Source organism: Trichomonas vaginalis, chromosome V (assembly GCF_026262505.1).
Source record: "Trichomonas vaginalis G3 chromosome V, whole genome shotgun sequence".
Classification (NCBI taxonomy): domain Eukaryota; phylum Parabasalia; order Trichomonadida; family Trichomonadidae; genus Trichomonas; species Trichomonas vaginalis.
In genome coordinates, this window is record NC_067207.1 from 21969386 (window position 1) to 21985802 (window position 16417).

At 30.8% G+C, this 16417-nt stretch overlaps 8 protein-coding genes across 8 annotated transcripts, besides 1 other annotated feature; 2 read left to right on the forward strand and 6 right to left on the reverse strand.

Annotated features, from left to right (window-relative positions):
• Positions 1 to 20: 20 nt before the first annotated feature.
• TVAGG3_0380990 (Second domain of FERM family) lies at positions 21 to 3083 on the reverse strand (the record flags this gene model as incomplete). The annotated part of the gene is made up of 1 exon (XM_001583192.1): positions 21 to 3083. The coding sequence occupies one exon, from the start codon at positions 3081 to 3083 to the stop codon at positions 21 to 23; it is 3063 nt and encodes a 1020-aa protein (XP_001583242.1).
• Positions 3084 to 3335: 252 nt separating this feature from the next.
• On the reverse strand, positions 3336 to 4400 carry TVAGG3_0381000 (uncharacterized protein; the record flags this gene model as incomplete). Its single annotated transcript, XM_001583191.1, has 1 exon — positions 3336 to 4400. One exon carries the CDS (start codon positions 4398 to 4400, stop codon positions 3336 to 3338), a length of 1065 nt encoding a protein of 354 aa, XP_001583241.1.
• A 184-nt stretch (positions 4401 to 4584) lies between these two features.
• Positions 4585 to 5298, reverse strand: TVAGG3_0381010 (uncharacterized protein; the record flags this gene model as incomplete). Its single annotated transcript, XM_001583190.1, has 1 exon — positions 4585 to 5298. One exon carries the CDS (start codon positions 5296 to 5298, stop codon positions 4585 to 4587), a length of 714 nt encoding a protein of 237 aa, XP_001583240.1.
• Positions 5299 to 5473: 175 nt separating this feature from the next.
• On the reverse strand, positions 5474 to 7341 carry TVAGG3_0381020 (spectrin binding; the record flags this gene model as incomplete). The annotated part of the gene is made up of 1 exon (XM_001583189.1): positions 5512 to 7341. One exon carries the CDS (start codon positions 7339 to 7341, stop codon positions 5512 to 5514), a length of 1830 nt encoding a protein of 609 aa, XP_001583239.1.
• Positions 7342 to 8793: 1452 nt separating this feature from the next.
• On the reverse strand, positions 8794 to 9722 carry TVAGG3_0381030 (protein ubiquitination; the record flags this gene model as incomplete). Its single annotated transcript, XM_001583188.2, has 1 exon — positions 8794 to 9621. The coding sequence occupies one exon, from the start codon at positions 9619 to 9621 to the stop codon at positions 8794 to 8796; it is 828 nt and encodes a 275-aa protein (XP_001583238.1).
• A 340-nt stretch (positions 9723 to 10062) lies between these two features.
• TVAGG3_0381040 (ribonuclease inhibitor domain-containing protein) lies at positions 10063 to 13892 on the forward strand (the record flags this gene model as incomplete). Its single annotated transcript, XM_001583187.1, has 1 exon — positions 10063 to 13818. The coding sequence occupies one exon, from the start codon at positions 10063 to 10065 to the stop codon at positions 13816 to 13818; it is 3756 nt and encodes a 1251-aa protein (XP_001583237.1).
• A 65-nt stretch (positions 13893 to 13957) lies between these two features.
• On the reverse strand, positions 13958 to 14479 carry TVAGG3_0381050 (nucleoplasmin core domain domain-containing protein; the record flags this gene model as incomplete). Its single annotated transcript, XM_001583186.2, has 1 exon — positions 14129 to 14470. The coding sequence occupies one exon, from the start codon at positions 14468 to 14470 to the stop codon at positions 14129 to 14131; it is 342 nt and encodes a 113-aa protein (XP_001583236.1).
• Positions 14480 to 14541: 62 nt separating this feature from the next.
• Positions 14542 to 16290, forward strand: TVAGG3_0381060 (protein kinase-like (PK-like) family; the record flags this gene model as incomplete). Its single annotated transcript, XM_001583185.1, has 1 exon — positions 14545 to 16233. One exon carries the CDS (start codon positions 14545 to 14547, stop codon positions 16231 to 16233), a length of 1689 nt encoding a protein of 562 aa, XP_001583235.1.
• A 118-nt stretch (positions 16291 to 16408) lies between these two features.
• Positions 16409 to 16417: part of a mobile genetic element that runs on past the window's edge.

The following is a 16417-nucleotide window of genomic DNA, read 5'->3' on the forward strand; positions in this document are numbered from 1 at the left end:
CTTATTGTTGTCTCCAAACTCTAATTGAGAGAAAACTTGAATTTCTCTGGTTTGGGATCCGAAATCCATTGAGAAAGATAAAGTTCAATTGATGAAGGACCTTCAGGATTTGCATTCACTTTGATGAAATCATCTTCTTCCATATCTTGGACATTTGATCTGATATAATAGTTCCAATACATAGAAGACATATATTGTTTCATCAAATAACTAATGTAGTTTGCTTCATTTGATATCAATTCGTAATGGGTTTGAATTCCATTGTCATTTGCAACATCAAACATAAGTTTTTGTCCAAGATCGCATTGGAAAATTATATTCGAATACGAAAATTTCTGAGACAAATTGTTGTTTTCTACATTGTTCTGTTGTTTGTTGATGATTTCAAGACCGAAAGGACCGACTAAAACGTATGAACTTTCATTTTGAAATTTGCAATCAAATTGTTTTGCTCCAAATTGAGAAAGCTGTCTTGCATTACTGCAATACTTCTTTCTAGCAGCAAGTTTAGTCATTGATGGTGCAATGTTTAACAATGCTTTTACTTTTGTTGCAGTGTCTTGATACCTGGAATAATTCAATGGTAAATGTTCTTGAAGATTTCCATTCCATTCTGATGGTTTTTCGTTTTCATTGAGAGTTTCAATGATAGAATATGTTCCAAACTCAAGAGCTGTCTTTTCAGCAAGTTTGTAGTTGCTTTGTATAATGGATTGTTTCGTAAATGAATACAATTCATCAGTGATTTCGTCACTTTTTGCATCATTTTTGGTCATAATTAAATATCTTCTCTTGAAAAGATATTTGTTTGTTTGAGGACGTTGTTCTAACAATGTTTTAGTAACATCCAAGAATGATAACTGTGTGTTATCAGTATCAAACAATATGAATCCATTCCAGAATTTTTGGTAAAATCTCCATGAAATGTAAGGAATTATATCTTTGATTTCGCTGAAAACTGAGAAATGGAAAACTTCTTGTTTGTTTTCTTCATTAACAACGTAAATTTTCCTGTATAAAGGAGATACATAAAGAATTGATTCTTTCTGGAAATAAGGATATCCAATCAATTCAAACATACCAATGAATTCAGCGTTATAAAGATTTTTCACGAGAAAAACAATTTCCAATGATTTTGGAATATCAAATTCTTTTTGCAAAACTGTTCTTAATTCATCAACTGTTTGTATCAAAGACAAATCGATTGTTTTTGTTTGATATGGCATTGATGAACACAAGTTAGTAACAGGAATCTGCATAATGTATTTTGTAGAATTAAACATTGTTCCATCTTGGATTGCATGCATTCTTTTGTTGTCATAAACATCTTTATGAACTAATTTATTTGCTTGGATTAAGTTGTTTGCTCTTTGAGCAAAATCACAAGATCCATGCAAACAATCAATTTTTCTTTGTTCATTCACAAAATAGAATGAAAATTCGCTTGGAATTGCTGTTGATTTGACGATTTCGCTATAAGGAACTATCAATAATTCTTTGTTCATTGTTGAATCCATGATTTTTAGATTGTCTGGACCAAACCAAAATGTGACATTTCCGAGTTGTTTGTTCAAGACTTTTACTCTGAACAAACCACCACCGAAACCTGGAATGTTCCTAACAGTATCAATATATTTGTTTAGAGATATTTTTGTATCATTTATTGTTGGATCTTTGATGATACTCTTTTGTTTTAATATGTCTTTTAATGGGACTAAATTTCTTGCATTTTGTTGAATTTGTGTTGAGTCTCCATTGAAATCTGTGAAACCTTGGTAATATCCCAGTGTTCCAATCTCTTGATCGGTTGGATCCCATCCAGCACCTCTTCTAAAGATGTCTCTGCTCTGTTGATACAATTGTCTTCTGTCAATTTCATCAACAGTAATGGAATTTTCAGGAGAAAATCTTCTTGCAAAAACAAATTCTGCAATTCCAGGTGTTTGTTCATTAATTGTTCTTGTTATATCCAAAGGAGTTAACTCACTCTTTATTGTTGCCCATAAAGAGAAGCCAACAACATAAGATAATCCGAAAACATCACCAATTGTTGGGATTAATTGATGAATAGTTTTTGTCATATCCACAAAAACATTTCTAGTGGTTTTTTCATCACCATTGTAATAATGAATAATGATACTCATAAATCTTGGTAAAATAGCCAGAATAGATCCTCTAAATGGACAAATTTGTATCAATTTAGTATAGTTTTCGAACATTATAAAGCCTCTGTTTGGTCCTTTCAACAAAAGGAAATAAGGAATTGAAGGATTCAAATTAAATCTTGTAATTAATCTGTCAGTGATGAAACCTCCAGACCAAAACAAATCAAACCAATCAATTGGAAGATTATCAAGAACAGTCAAATCTGTTGTAACATATAGATCAATCATTGAATTGTTAATTACGCCATTTTCATCAACAAATCCACCTCTTAATCTTCTGACTTCTTCAGATAATTTTTCGGCTTCTTTCTTCCTTCTCGCAAGCAACAATTCATAAGTCATGAAAATGTTATGATGTAAAGCAGCTGTTAAATTAGAACATCTGTGTTTCTTACTGAAAACAAATTCAAAAACGCCAACAGTTCCTTTATCATCTTTAACAAATTTGATTCTCATTCTCATCCTCATTGATTGGTATTCAATAATTGATCCATAATAAATTTTGTGTAATGGTTTCTCCATGTCTTCTCTGTTATATATCATTACATAAAGAGGACCAACAGATACAATTGCTTTGCGAACAATCGATTTATCATCAATGTTTTGGAAGTATTTTGACTTGTAATCATCATATCCGAAACCTGGTAATTGTCTAATCATTTTCAAGAACTTTTTTGCTGCATTTACTGGATCAATATTTTTAGAACTTGAATTTGCTTTTTTGACTTTTTCCAATAAATTTTCATTATTTTTGAGATATTCAGGAGTGATTTTCTTTAAATCTTCTGATGTTAATGATTTCATTTTTGAACTGAGTTCTTTTGCTTTCGATGACAAAACCAGTAACTCAATGAACTCTTCTTCTTTCATCTTTAATTTTCCTCCTTTTATCATTGGATCGCAATCATAAACTGTCATTTTTAATTGATAGTTATCTTGCAAAACTTCGTAAGAAAAAACATAATATCTTCTCTTGAAAATGAGTTTGTTAAAGGAATAAACTTGTTCAGGAATTGATTTTCTCACGTCCAAATCATATTCTTGGAAGAAAAATGTATAACCATAAAGAGGAGGTTGATTCAATTGTTTGAAAACTTCTGGACATAATTCTTCAATTGTTTTAGTAATATCTACTTTTATTTTATGTTTCGTTCCATCAATTAATGTAATTTATATTTCCTGTGTTCTGTTCATGATGCAAATTCCCATTCCATTTTGTAAATGATAAATTGCGGAAATTTTACTTAAATTCATCCATTTGTAAATTTCATCTGAAATATGCATCAAACAAACATTATCATCATTATGTGGTATACCTAAATTAATTTCTGCAACTTGTACTAAAACATATCCGGAAGCATCCAAATCATAAGAAAATTTCGGTTGTTGAGTTTCATTCAAAAAAGTGTCGCGGCAAGTAAATAAATCAACTCTATTTTTACCTTGAATTCCATTTGCAATCAAATAAGCTTGGTATTTATATCTTACAGTAACTATTTGGTTCAACACATGCAAGTTTTCCTGTATAATTGTTTTAATCTCTTCTGCATTCTCTGAGTTGATTTCGTACCTCATTTCTTTCGTGTTTTGATAAAATGTCAAATCAATATAATCTCCAATATTTTGTAAATCAATAATTTTTGTGAAAGATACACGTTGTAACAGTTCACCTGTTTGTTTTGAAAATATTCTAATACATAAAGGAGTGACTTCTATATCAGCTTTTAATGTTTGTGTATCTCCAAAATTTGTTGAAGTTATTTCAACTTCAAAATTTTTTGTCGCAAATCCTGTAATGTTTTTTATATATTCTATAGCGTTTTTGATCAATATAAATACATCTTCATCTTTCTGTGCTTGTACAAGTTCTTTCACATGATCAATTATTTCATTTTGTTTTGTAAATGATTTTGGTAATTTCAATGAAAAATCTTCACTTTTTATTTCAGAAATTTCGGTTTTTTGCATTTTTGAATCGATTAAAATTGAAAATTTAGCGATATTTGCTGCAATCTCATTAGATAATTCTAAGTTCTGCTGAACTAGTTTATTGTTTGTTGCTTCATAAGCTTCATAAGCTGTTTGAATATCAGTTAAATCCAGCAAAGAAAAAATAAAATAATTTCTTTGGAATTTCAATCTTCGTAATGATTTTGTTTGTTCGATAATTGTTTTGTCGAGTCTCAAAGGATAATCATTACCTTTATCATCACTTGAAAATAATGAGAAACACATGTAATTTTCGTTTCCGAACTCATTTCCAATTGTTTTTATGATTTCTCCAACATTTTACATCATATCTAAAGAAACTAACACAGGAGGATGATTCTCCATGTTGACACAGATCTGCATATCTCTATGGAATAGATATAAGTTCATTCCATCATAGCAACAATAGGATTCTATGAATTGATCTTCATTAAAAAAATTGAATTTTACCATTATTGTATTCTAGAAGTAATATGTATCTGCCGATTCTATCTGTACTCATAGTTGTTAGTAAAACCGTAAGAGTTTCATCGAAACTAAACGTTGGAAGCAATTTTATTACAATTGGATCTTTTGATTCGTATCCATCGTAAACATTAAACAAAATAGAGTCATTTCCTGATTGGTTAATATCAAAACGTGAAATGTTATTGTCAGGGCCGGTTGGAAATCCAAAATTTGTGTTATAGTCGACAATTTTTGAATTAATATCGAACATGTATGGATCAAAGTCCATGGGAGTAATATTTGAAGGGAAATTAACTGGAACGCTGATTGTATTGTTTGTTGAATTTAGATTATTGTTCATAGAGTATGGATTATTCGAAAGAAACGTATTGTTTGTCTGTAATTTGTTCATATTTTGTGGATTTTGAGGAAATTGGTAATTAATTGGAGATATGATAAACGTTGTATCGGAATTTATCTGAAAATCAGCTAATTTCATGTTTGGTTCGAACAATTGATTCATTTGTGCATTATCTGTTACGAAAATTTTGTATTTTTCATCAGATGGCAACTTTAAATATTGAATAATTTGCTGATAAACTTCGTTAAATGTCGATTTTCGATTGTATCTGAACTTTTGAGCTGTTTTGTTCAGGTAACATGTACTTATTGTGACAAAATCAGCATTATCTTGCATTCAAAATTCAACTAATTTTCAGAAGCGCTACCGGGTTTGAAAATTTACGATCATTTTTCCTTCAATTATCGATGTCTATGAATTAAATTCATAACCTGAGATAACAAAGTGTTGAATGTTTATTTGCTTAAGTTTCTCAAAATATTTACAAAAATAGTTAGGTATATAATAGAATAAACAGTTTAATTTCAAACAATAATTTAATTAAAAAATTTACCAGCGTCTTTTTGTTTCAATAGCTCCATTATCAATAAGTAGCTGGCGAATTATTGGACTTTCGCACATCATCAAACAAGTTTTGTTCATTGAATCCTTCAAATTTGGATCAGCATTTAATTTCAACAAAAAATGAACAACTTCCAAATGTCCGTATTTAACAGCGATGTGAAGAGGAGTCATTTTGGAAATATCTCCACTATAAAGATCAGCACCCATTGAGTAGAAATATTCCAAAATATGGACATGTCCTTCAGCAGCTGCAACGTGAACAGGAGTCCAATCAGTTTCAGATTTAGCGTTGATCATAACTCCTCTTTGTTTCACAACAAATTTAACAATTTCGATATCTCCTAATTGTGCTGCATAATGTAAAGGTGTCCACATAGCATTATCCTTTCTGTTAAAGTCAGCACCTCTTATACTAAGATACTCCAAAATGTCTAACCATCCTTCTTTGCACGCGTAATGAACAGCAGTCATTTTGTAAGTATCAATTGCATTTACATCACATTTTATTGCTCCTCCTGCGAATTTGCAACCAGTAACATGTCCGCAAATTGCACAAATATGGAGAGGAGTTCTCCATTCATCATCTCTTTGACATGGCTCGAATCCATTGTTTGCGTAATACAGCATTACATTCATATTGTTAGTTACGACACATTTCAAATAATTTTCTTTTTTAACCCATTCGTATTGAACATTATTTGATCTGTTGATCCAATCCCAAACATGATCTCGTCTGTATTCGCTCGCGTAAACAAAGGATTTCTCGAAAACAATACCGCATTGCTCGCATTCTCTTAATATGCTTAATTTGCCACCAGCACTAACGTATTTCTCGACATCTTCCGTAACAAAAGCTCCTTGTCTTCTGAGCCATGAAAAAACTCTTTCGGAGCCATATAATGCGGCCAATTGGATATATGTTGGACGTTCTTGAGCCAATGGACATATTTCTAATGGATTCTTATCGATTTGTTGGTTCCAATCGTATCCTTCATCGAATTCTATCCACTGTGAAAAATGAGGTTTTTTAGGTTCACTTTTTACTTCCTCTTTGTCACTTTTTGTTTCTTCGTCATTTTCATCATTTTTAGGTTTTTCTTCCTTCTTTTCCTCTTCTTCTTTGGGAAGAAATGTTTCTAAAAATGCTGTTTCGTTGTGTTCTATGGCGTAAGGAATTGATTCTGTTGGCCAAACTTGATTAATTAAAATTAAATGTTCATCCCATGATGTTTCTGCGTAATTCTCGAATTTATTGCGAATTGTCTTAAGACACTTCTTCATTCTCTGTAAATCGTATGTAATATTTAAAATTTTCATGAAAATTTCTTTATCATACTCACAAATTTCAGGAGCAAAGTAGCAGAAGAATAAGAAGTAGATGTTTTCATGATGTCTTGGGAAATTAAGTATTGTTTGAACGATTTCTTGTGTCGTATAAAATTTTGCCAAATAAAGTTTTCTAAAAAAGAATAATTCTGGTACTTTTGTTCTCCAGTCTTGAGAACTGTGAAATACTTCGAATTTAATGAACTCTTTGAAGTTAAGGAAATTAGAATTTGAAGATCCTAACGCAATTAAGAATCTGGTCATTTCAACTAAACGATTTATCAATAGTGGACGTATATGAGTTAATAAAATTAATTCATGAACAATAATTCGGACTTTTTCTGGAGAATTTGCATAAAAAGATTCTGAAATTTCTCTTTTTCTTTGATCCATATTATCAGCAGTAAGATCTGCTAGTCTTTGTTGTAACCTAATGACAAATTTTGCATCTTCAGCAGCAGAAAGTGTCAGTGGACCGCATTTTTTCATCTTCGATTAATGAATTTCCAATAATCGTATTTATGAAAGTATACCATATATGAACCAAAAGACTATTTAAATTACCATTTTTCGTTTTAGTTAAAATTTACACTTTTCCGATGTTTTGTCAGGGGCGCGAAGCGACCCAAAAATATCGGAAAAGTGTAATTCTCAGATATATGATTATTTTTGCTTTTAATGCCGAACAGCATTTGAATCAAAAATAATCGTATGTCTGAGAATTTCAATTTTTGATAATAACAAAGCAAGCTTTGAGTTAAAAATTTCCGTGTATGATGTATTAGATCAAACATAAAAGCTTGAAATCCGGGAAATCATTCTAGTGAGGTGAAACTTACAAATCGGTAACCCTATTTGGGAATATACTAAGCTGGTGAATCCTTAAGTCTGTACTTACGCCTATCTGACTTTCATTCAAATTTCGGGCAATTGGCTTGAAGTGTTAAACACTAGATTTGAAGGCTATGTCATAAGGAGGTACGTGTACCCTTAAAAATTTGTTTTATTATTAATAATAAATAAAATTAAATACCTATACATGCCGAATTATGAGTTGCTCAAATTATGCAATATCGGCATCGAGCAAAATATCACAGATTATTCTTTATCAGCTAAGAACAGATAATAAATTAAAAATTCATAATAAGTGGGGTGTTATAAACACTTTTCGATGTGGAAAAATAACTTTATCAGGAAATTCATGGAAACAAAGGGTATAACTAAGGGATAAAGAGTGATCTGATTGATACTATTCAAAAACTGTTGTTTTGGGTGGAAATATCCATTTCATAAATTAGATCAATGAGATTGCTCAGAAAGTAGATATCTTTTTACTTCACTACTTGCAACGTCGAATGCAGTTTTTATTTTATTATTCTTTGCTTCTTTGTTAGCTCCAACTGAGATAAGATATTTAACAACTTCAAGTTTACCTTGCTTCGATGCTTCAATGAGTGGAGTATCTCCATCTTTAGTCTTTGCTTCTTTATTAGCTGCAACAGAGATAAGATATTTAACAACTTCAAGATGACCATTAGATGATGCATAAATGAGTGGAGTATTTCCAAATTCACTCTTTGCATTTTTATCAGCTCCAACAGAGATAAGATATTTAACAATATCAAGATGACCATACTGTGATGCACGAATGAGTGGAGTATGTCTATTATTATCCTTTGCTTCTTTATTAGCTCCAACAGAGATAAGATATTGAACAACTTCAAGATGACCATTACCTGATGCACAAATGAGTGGAGTATGTCTATTATTATCCTTTGCTTCTTTATCAGCTCCAATAGATATAAGATATTGAACAACTTCAAGATGACCATTACCTGATGCTTTAATGAGTGGAGTATATCCATATATATTCTTTGCTTCTCTATCAGCACCAACAGAAATAAGATTTTTAACTACTTCAGGATGACCATTTTGTGATGCCTAAATGAGTGGAGTATCTCCATATTTACTCTTTGCTTCTATATCAGCCTCAGCTGAGATTAGATATTTAACTACTTCAAGATGGCCATTTCTTGATGCATAAATGAGTGGAGTATAATTCCAACTACTCTTTGTTTCTTTATCACAGCCACATTCAATCAGAGATTTTACAAGTTTGAGATTTCCTTTTTCACTTGCAGAATGAAGTACATTCTTTTCATCATCAACTTGAAATAATTTAGGTGCTATCTTTTTTCGATTGGGTTTCGTTTTCTTTTCCCAAAGTCCTTCTTTACATGCTTTTGAAATCATCTTTTGATTTCCTTGCGATGAAAGCTCATCAATAAATTTGTAGATACTTTCGAAATCATCTGATTCCTTGAGTTCTGAAATTTTTGATAGAATTTCTTTTTCGGCATTGTTTCCTTCATTTTGATTTGTGTTACTTTCTCTTTCAGAGATCTTTCTCTTTAATGTAGTGTTTTCTTCATTAATTTGATTGAGTTGAAATTGAAGTGATTTTATGTTGTTGTCACTTTTTTGTTTTTGTTTTTGAATTTCGTTTAGTTCTGTTTGAAGTTTTTGAATTCTCGCTGTAGATTCAAGAATTTCGTTCGCTTTTTGATCTAAAAAGTCAACAATGCCATCAAGGATTCTGAGTTTCATGTATTCTTTCATTGATTTCAGTGTTGAAATAACATCTTCCATGTTTTGAATGTGAATATTAGAATTTCGAGTACAGGCATATAATTTATTTGCTTTGATAGTATGATGTGACTGTTGAAGAAGATCGGTGAAGTCGTTCGCTGTTAAATTTGAATTTTTCATGATCTTTTTGATGTCTTCAATCTCAAATATATCAAAGAAATTACCTTCTTTAATGTAATCACTGATATGAGAAGCAATATATTCATAATTCTGAATAACACTTTGACTGATCGGAATGAGAAATCGTAACTTTACAAATTATAAATTTATTCCATTTGAGTCCTTTAGCTTAAATGCCATAAATTTCAATACTCTGCATAAGTTCAGCGAAAAATTTATAAAAAAGTAGAATCACTAAATTTTTTATTTAACCTGTGTAACCATTCTATTTAATTGAATTTTTGAAAGGATGCGTATGAATTCATAAACAAGAATAAAGATAGTATTTTATCAACAATATTTGAAATTTAAAGCATGTTTATGATAACAAATTGAATCCAGCAATGAATGAAAATTACTGTTCCAAAATGTAAACTATAGAATTATTTTTTATAATCAAAGATGTCAAATCCTGCAATAGATTTGGCACTTAAAACTGTAAAGCAAAGTGCCAATCGTCCATTGCACCCTTTTTATGGTGAAGAAGTTAAAATTAAAGGTGGTTTATTCGATAAAACTAAAATCATTGTTTTATCTGATTCTGGACTAGCCGTTGTGAAGAACAATGGAAAGAAAATCGAAGAAAAATACACCTGGTTTGATTTCAAACAATTTGATTATGAAGATGAGCAGTTAACTATTGTAATTGGAACAACGACATATTCGTTACAAGTTCCAGAAGGATCTCAACTTATCAAAAAGATTGGTGACGCATTACAAATGGTATTAACACCAATAGAACTCATGGCTATTAATCTGAATTTGAAATCTAAACCAACTCCTAAAAGTGCTTATTATAGGGCGACAATTAAGTATCCGAAATATGCAGATGAGATAGGAGAAATACTTAAATTTAGCAAAGATACGATGATTATTACACAAGAAAATTTCACACCTTTTATTTCCATTGTTCCATTAATATCATCATTAACTACATTGATAATTGAATTTCCTCTTACTGCTGATCAGTATCAGGATTTCATTTCTTTCCTGTCAAAAGGTTCTAAAATCCAACAAATTAATTTCGACGGACCAGTACCGCAAGAGTTTAACGCAATGATGAACACGATTGCTCATAACATACATACAGAAATCAACTCATTAAGCTTCACGAATTCTTTACTTTCAGATTTAAATATGCAATCCATCCTTACAGCAATGAATTCACAGCCAATTAAATCGATCGCCTTTCATGGAACATTTACTACGCAAACATTTTACTTCTACGAGACATTTCTCCCTGCAATTAGAAAATCTCCAAGATATATCAACCTTGCAAACACAAATTCAGTAAATTTAAAGACCCTTTATACTCAGAGATTAGCAGTTATCAGTTTAGAAGGTACAGGAATCGATATCAGTACAATTTTTGAGAGTTTATCATTATATCGTGAAAATCTCCAAAATTTGAGGATGATAAATGTTAGTAACAACATCTGTAGCAAACGAATTGACTACAACAAGAAGATGCCACCCCTTTTGAAGTCCATTTTCGCTGATTCCATTCAATGGAGAGGATTTCACATGCGATCATTTTTCGAGTTAATTTTCAGGAATTATACAAAGCATCTTTTCAAATTATCCTTCCAGTATCAAAGCGCAACACAAGGGGATTGGAATTCTATCAATGATTTGTTCAGTGTCACTTCGTTCTCCAATTTTGTCGGCTTAAATTGGTCCGGAAATCCCGTGAATTTATCTTTTATTTCTTTTTTAAGTCGACAAAAATATCTTCAATTTTTGAATGTTTCTGAATGTTTTTCTGATGAAAAAGCAAATGAAATCAAACTGTTTGGTAACTATCTTGAAGGATGTACATGTTTAAAGAAGATTGTAATGAGAGGAAATCAAATTAAAAATGTTGGGAAAATGGTCGGATATTTATTTTCAATTCTCGTTAAAAAACAAGTTCCAAACATTGATTTAAGTGATAATTATTGCAACGATGTCATGTACAAACAGTTACAGATGTATTATGATATAGATTTCCCAATGAGACTGAATATCGATGGTTGTAATTCCGACAAAGAAAAATTTTCTGAATTTTTGAAAAATTATCTCAAAATTAAAACGAAAATTCTTATTTCTTGGCCGGAAAAAGACATAAAAAGGACGCAAAACAAGTCAGAAATTCGAGAAATGCAGAAATACTTTTGTAGATTGAATATTCGTGAAGAACCAAGTGATCCTTTCCATGTTCCTCTTGTTATTTATAAAATGTCGAGTGATAATTCATTCCCTGAATTCATTTCGAACGAGGATTTGTCAATATTGATGACGAACCAGACAAATCCAAATTATCTCCCGAAGATTGAAATAAAAGACACTGAAAACACGTTGTTTAGAATGTCAATGAATAAAGAAAACAGAGGAAGATCGAATTCATTGATATTTGATGATAAACCATCACTTTCTTTGCATAAAGAAGAGTCTTCACAAGAGAAAGTTGTTTCTTTGATCATTGATGAAGAAATTGGTTTCCAAGGAAGAGAAAATCGTTCAAGAACTTTTGTCAAAAATGAAAAACCGTTTATTATTAATGTTGATGATGATAAACCACAAAAAAGAAGACATAAATCACCACAAAAAGAAAAGGAACCTGTTGCAAGAAACAGATCTCTTTCTATGGTACCGCAAAACAGAGCTATGTCACCTGAAAAATCTCCAAAGTCTCCGAAATTTGTTTTTTCACAGTCATCAAAAGATGAAATGAAATTCAGAAGTTCTTCTTTCCAGAAAAGTGACACTTCAAAAAGTTCTGATGAATTCGATCCTTATGCGAAGAAACTGAGGGAAAAGAAGAAGAATAAAATGAAGTTTTCGTTGATGAATCAAAGTGACAAACAACTGAAAACTCCAGTTGATTCTCCTGCAGCTGATAGAATCCACAAATTCAGAAAAGGACAAAAGAAATTGGAGTCTGATGATGAATTTGATTTCGAAGAAGTCAAGAAAATAAATCACTTGGATTTGACACTTTCTGATGAAGAAAGACAGAAAAACGAGGAAGAAAACAACAGATTAATTATCATTAAACAAATGAAGAATCATCACAGAAGATCTCAATCCGAAAAGAAACCAAAAGAACCTGTTGTTGAAGAAAAATCTCATACGAAACCATTGAGAAGGAGAAGAAATAAACAAAAAGAAATAGTAAATAATGAAGAAAACATCGAAGAAAGAAGACCAAGAAGGCATCATTCTGTTGCTAAAACAATGATACCTGATGATGTTCCAAAGAAAAGACATCATTCTCCTCCAAAAACTATGGTTCCTGATGATGAAATTCAACAGAAACCAAATGTTAGAACTCGTTCAATTCCTCAAACAATGATTCCCGAAGAAGAAAATCCAATCAGAAAACGAAGACATCATTCAGTTGCAAAAACAATTATCCCTGAAGAAGAAAGTTCTTTGGTTAAAAGACATCATTCTCCATCTAAATCAATCAACAACAAAGATGAAAATCCTCATGTTAAAAGAAAACATTCTTCACCAAAAACACTTGATTTTGATGAAGATAATTCTAATGTTAAAAGAAAACATTCTTCGCCTAAAACGATGATTCCTGAAGAAGAAAGTTCGAATGTAAAAATAAGAAGAAATCATACTCCAGCAAAACCTTTGACTCCTAATCAAAGCCCACAAGAAATTGCTGAAGAAATAAATCCAAGAAAGAGAAGGATGAATTCTGTTCCAAGGAAGATTATTCAGAATGAAGAATCTTCAAATCTCAGCCAACAAAAGAAGAAGAGAATAAAAAGAAAGAAAGTTCCTGAAGAAGAAAACAAGCAAGAATTTGTTGGAAAGAATCATGACGAGTTAATGGAAGATGCTTGTGATTCTTTGCTCGATGAATACGTTCCTGTTTATGTGAGCAGATCTAATCATAAACAGCAAAACAGTAGTTTTATGTCTGCACATAAATCTCCATTAAAAGACATCAAACCGATTTCGCTGATTTCAAGTGATTCGATTTCTTATTCTTCTGATGAAGAGAAACAAAAAAATAAGAAAAAATGGAAATTCCCCGAATTCCAGCAATTTCCTCCAAAACCAACAATATGGGAAGATTTAGACAATGAGTTCTCAATCAAGAAAATGGTTGATGATCTCTCAAATAGCCCAACAAAGAGTATCAGAAAAATATCTAATTAATTTGTTTTAATATTTTTATTTGTTTATAATATTTTTGTTATGATTTGTATAAAGATATGTTTGTTTATTTGAAATCAATTGATTTAATGAAAATAAAATAATAAAAATTTTAATCTCATTAAAGATATTAGTCAATATGAACAATGCATAATAAGCTTGAGTTTGTAAGCAAATTCAAACGTTTTTATGGAAATTCATGCAAAATACATTTCTAATTTGGTATTTTAATGTAAAATTTATAATATAATCGCACTTTCTTCTTGTAATTATTCTGATAATTGGAATTAATTAAAGTACATAGCAAATATTTTTATTCTAAAATCTCTATTTCAGGTTTTTCGAAGTTCATGAGATAAGTATGAACTACTACATCAATTTTATCTCCTTTTGTAGATAGAATAAATTGGTTTGTTGGTTCGAATATGTAATCTAATTTGCAGGTTTCAGCTTTTCCGATTGTAAGTGGAGCAATAGCAATTTCTGGTCCTGCTTTACCATTTTGGATGGATGATAAATAAATAACAACTCGCCCGGATGTAGGAATCTCTTTTTCAACAGAAATAGCAGCGCCATTAATAGTAAGAGTTGTTTCACTGTCTGATGGAACTGTAACTTTTACCTTTTTCCCGTATGGAATAGTAATTGTCTCCATAAAAAAAATATTTAATAAATCTCCCCTTTTTTAATTATTTGTAGACCCAAAAATTATAATAAATTATCCATTGAATGGCAAGTTTAGCAGATTTGGAGCCCATTAACAATAAAACAGCAATTGATGATTTAACTAAAGCAATGGACGATGTAAATTTACAAGGCAAATCCTTTTGTTTTGAAAAAAGCGAAGATCGAAAATTAAAACGAATATTTGAAATCTTAGAAGTTAGTTCAGCGAATCTTGGTGAATTTAATCATTGGGATGTAACATGCTGGGGCATTTTCAGACTAAATGATCCATTTTTCAATAAAAAAAGCATAGAATTTTATCAAATCTCTGACTTCGAGAACAAAAAAGAAAATGGAAATTTCGTATTACTAATAGTTCGTAAGAAATTTGTCTGTCAAAAGCTAGAAAATCCCGAAGATATTAATTTGTGGGATTTACTTTTCGATCTTACGTATTATCTGTTTCTTATGCATAAAAGAGGCTTCATTTTCCGTCACATACCGTTCGATACTATATGCAGAGCCAAAATCAACAATAAAGATCTTTATATTATTGACGATTTTCAATACGTACGAGTAGACAACTCTGATAAGAAGACAGCTATCAGTGGTTCAACATCCGCACCAGAACTAAGCAGTGCAGATTACAATTATAAAGTAGATATCTTTGAACTCGGAAAAATCCTTTTAGAAGCGGAATCAATTTTAAAAAATGGGGAAAAATTTAATATTGAATCATTTGACATAAAACAGCTTCATAACAAAGCTGCGGAATATTTTACAGAAGGTGATGAATTAGGAGATATCATTAAACAATGTTTGGATAAGGATCCTAATAACAGACCAACAGATATTGATATTTTGAACCAATGTAAAGTCTTTGAACAGTACCAGGACCGATATAATTATGTAATGACACTTGCTCATGAAAATTTCAACAAAACAAATCGACGTATTTCTCATGACCAAATAATGGATTTATATACTGATGAGGAAGAAGATGACGAAAAAAATGTTGTTACAAGTGCCCTCAAAGGGTTTCACTCGCTTTGGTTCGGAATAAATGAAGACAGAGATCGATTTGAAGCATTGATAGGTATTCTTGATATAGAGATTAATTTAGCTGATATAGAATTTTTTGTAGACTCTAATGATTTATCTGGTATTCCTACATTTTTCTGTCCTAAAAAACAAACTTCTGAAGATCTGCATCCAGATGATTACCCGATTTTGAAAATTACATATCAAAACGACTTGCAGAAATTATATCTAAAAGACTTCTTGCAAGCCTTCTTCTACGATTATTTATCAAATCTAAATTATGAAGAGCAAAATGGAAATAATGAAGAAGAAAATGGAAATTATGAAGAAGAAATTGACGAAAACTGTTGTGGAAATGAAGAAAAAGTAGATGAAAACGGTTGTGGAAATGATGAAAACGGTTGTGGAATTGACGAAAACGGTTGTGGAAATGAAGAAAACGGTTGTGGAAATGAAGAAAATGGTTGTGGAAATGAAGAAAATGCAAATAGATCTGATAAAGTAGAAAGCCAAAATGATGAATATACAAAAGAACAGTATCGAGAAATGGCTTTAGAAAAATACAAAGAAATCATGAAAAATAGAAATCACGATTTTTATTATGATGCAATGCTTAGATACTATTATCTAACAGATAATAAGTTAATGGCTTCATTGTTAATGCACCGAAATGTTTCTGTAAGAGAAAGACTTCTTGGAAAGTCAGAATGATAATATTTTTATATATTTTTGTTTTTGAAAACTTTAAATTTTGTAGTATTTTAGTTATATTTTTCTTGATGACATATATTTCTTACATGAATAACAAGAAATTAAGGTCACAATCCTTTTATTATAATTCCCTCATATCGAATTATACTCGGATTGCCATTCCATTAAAGTTTAAGGGTGCCCA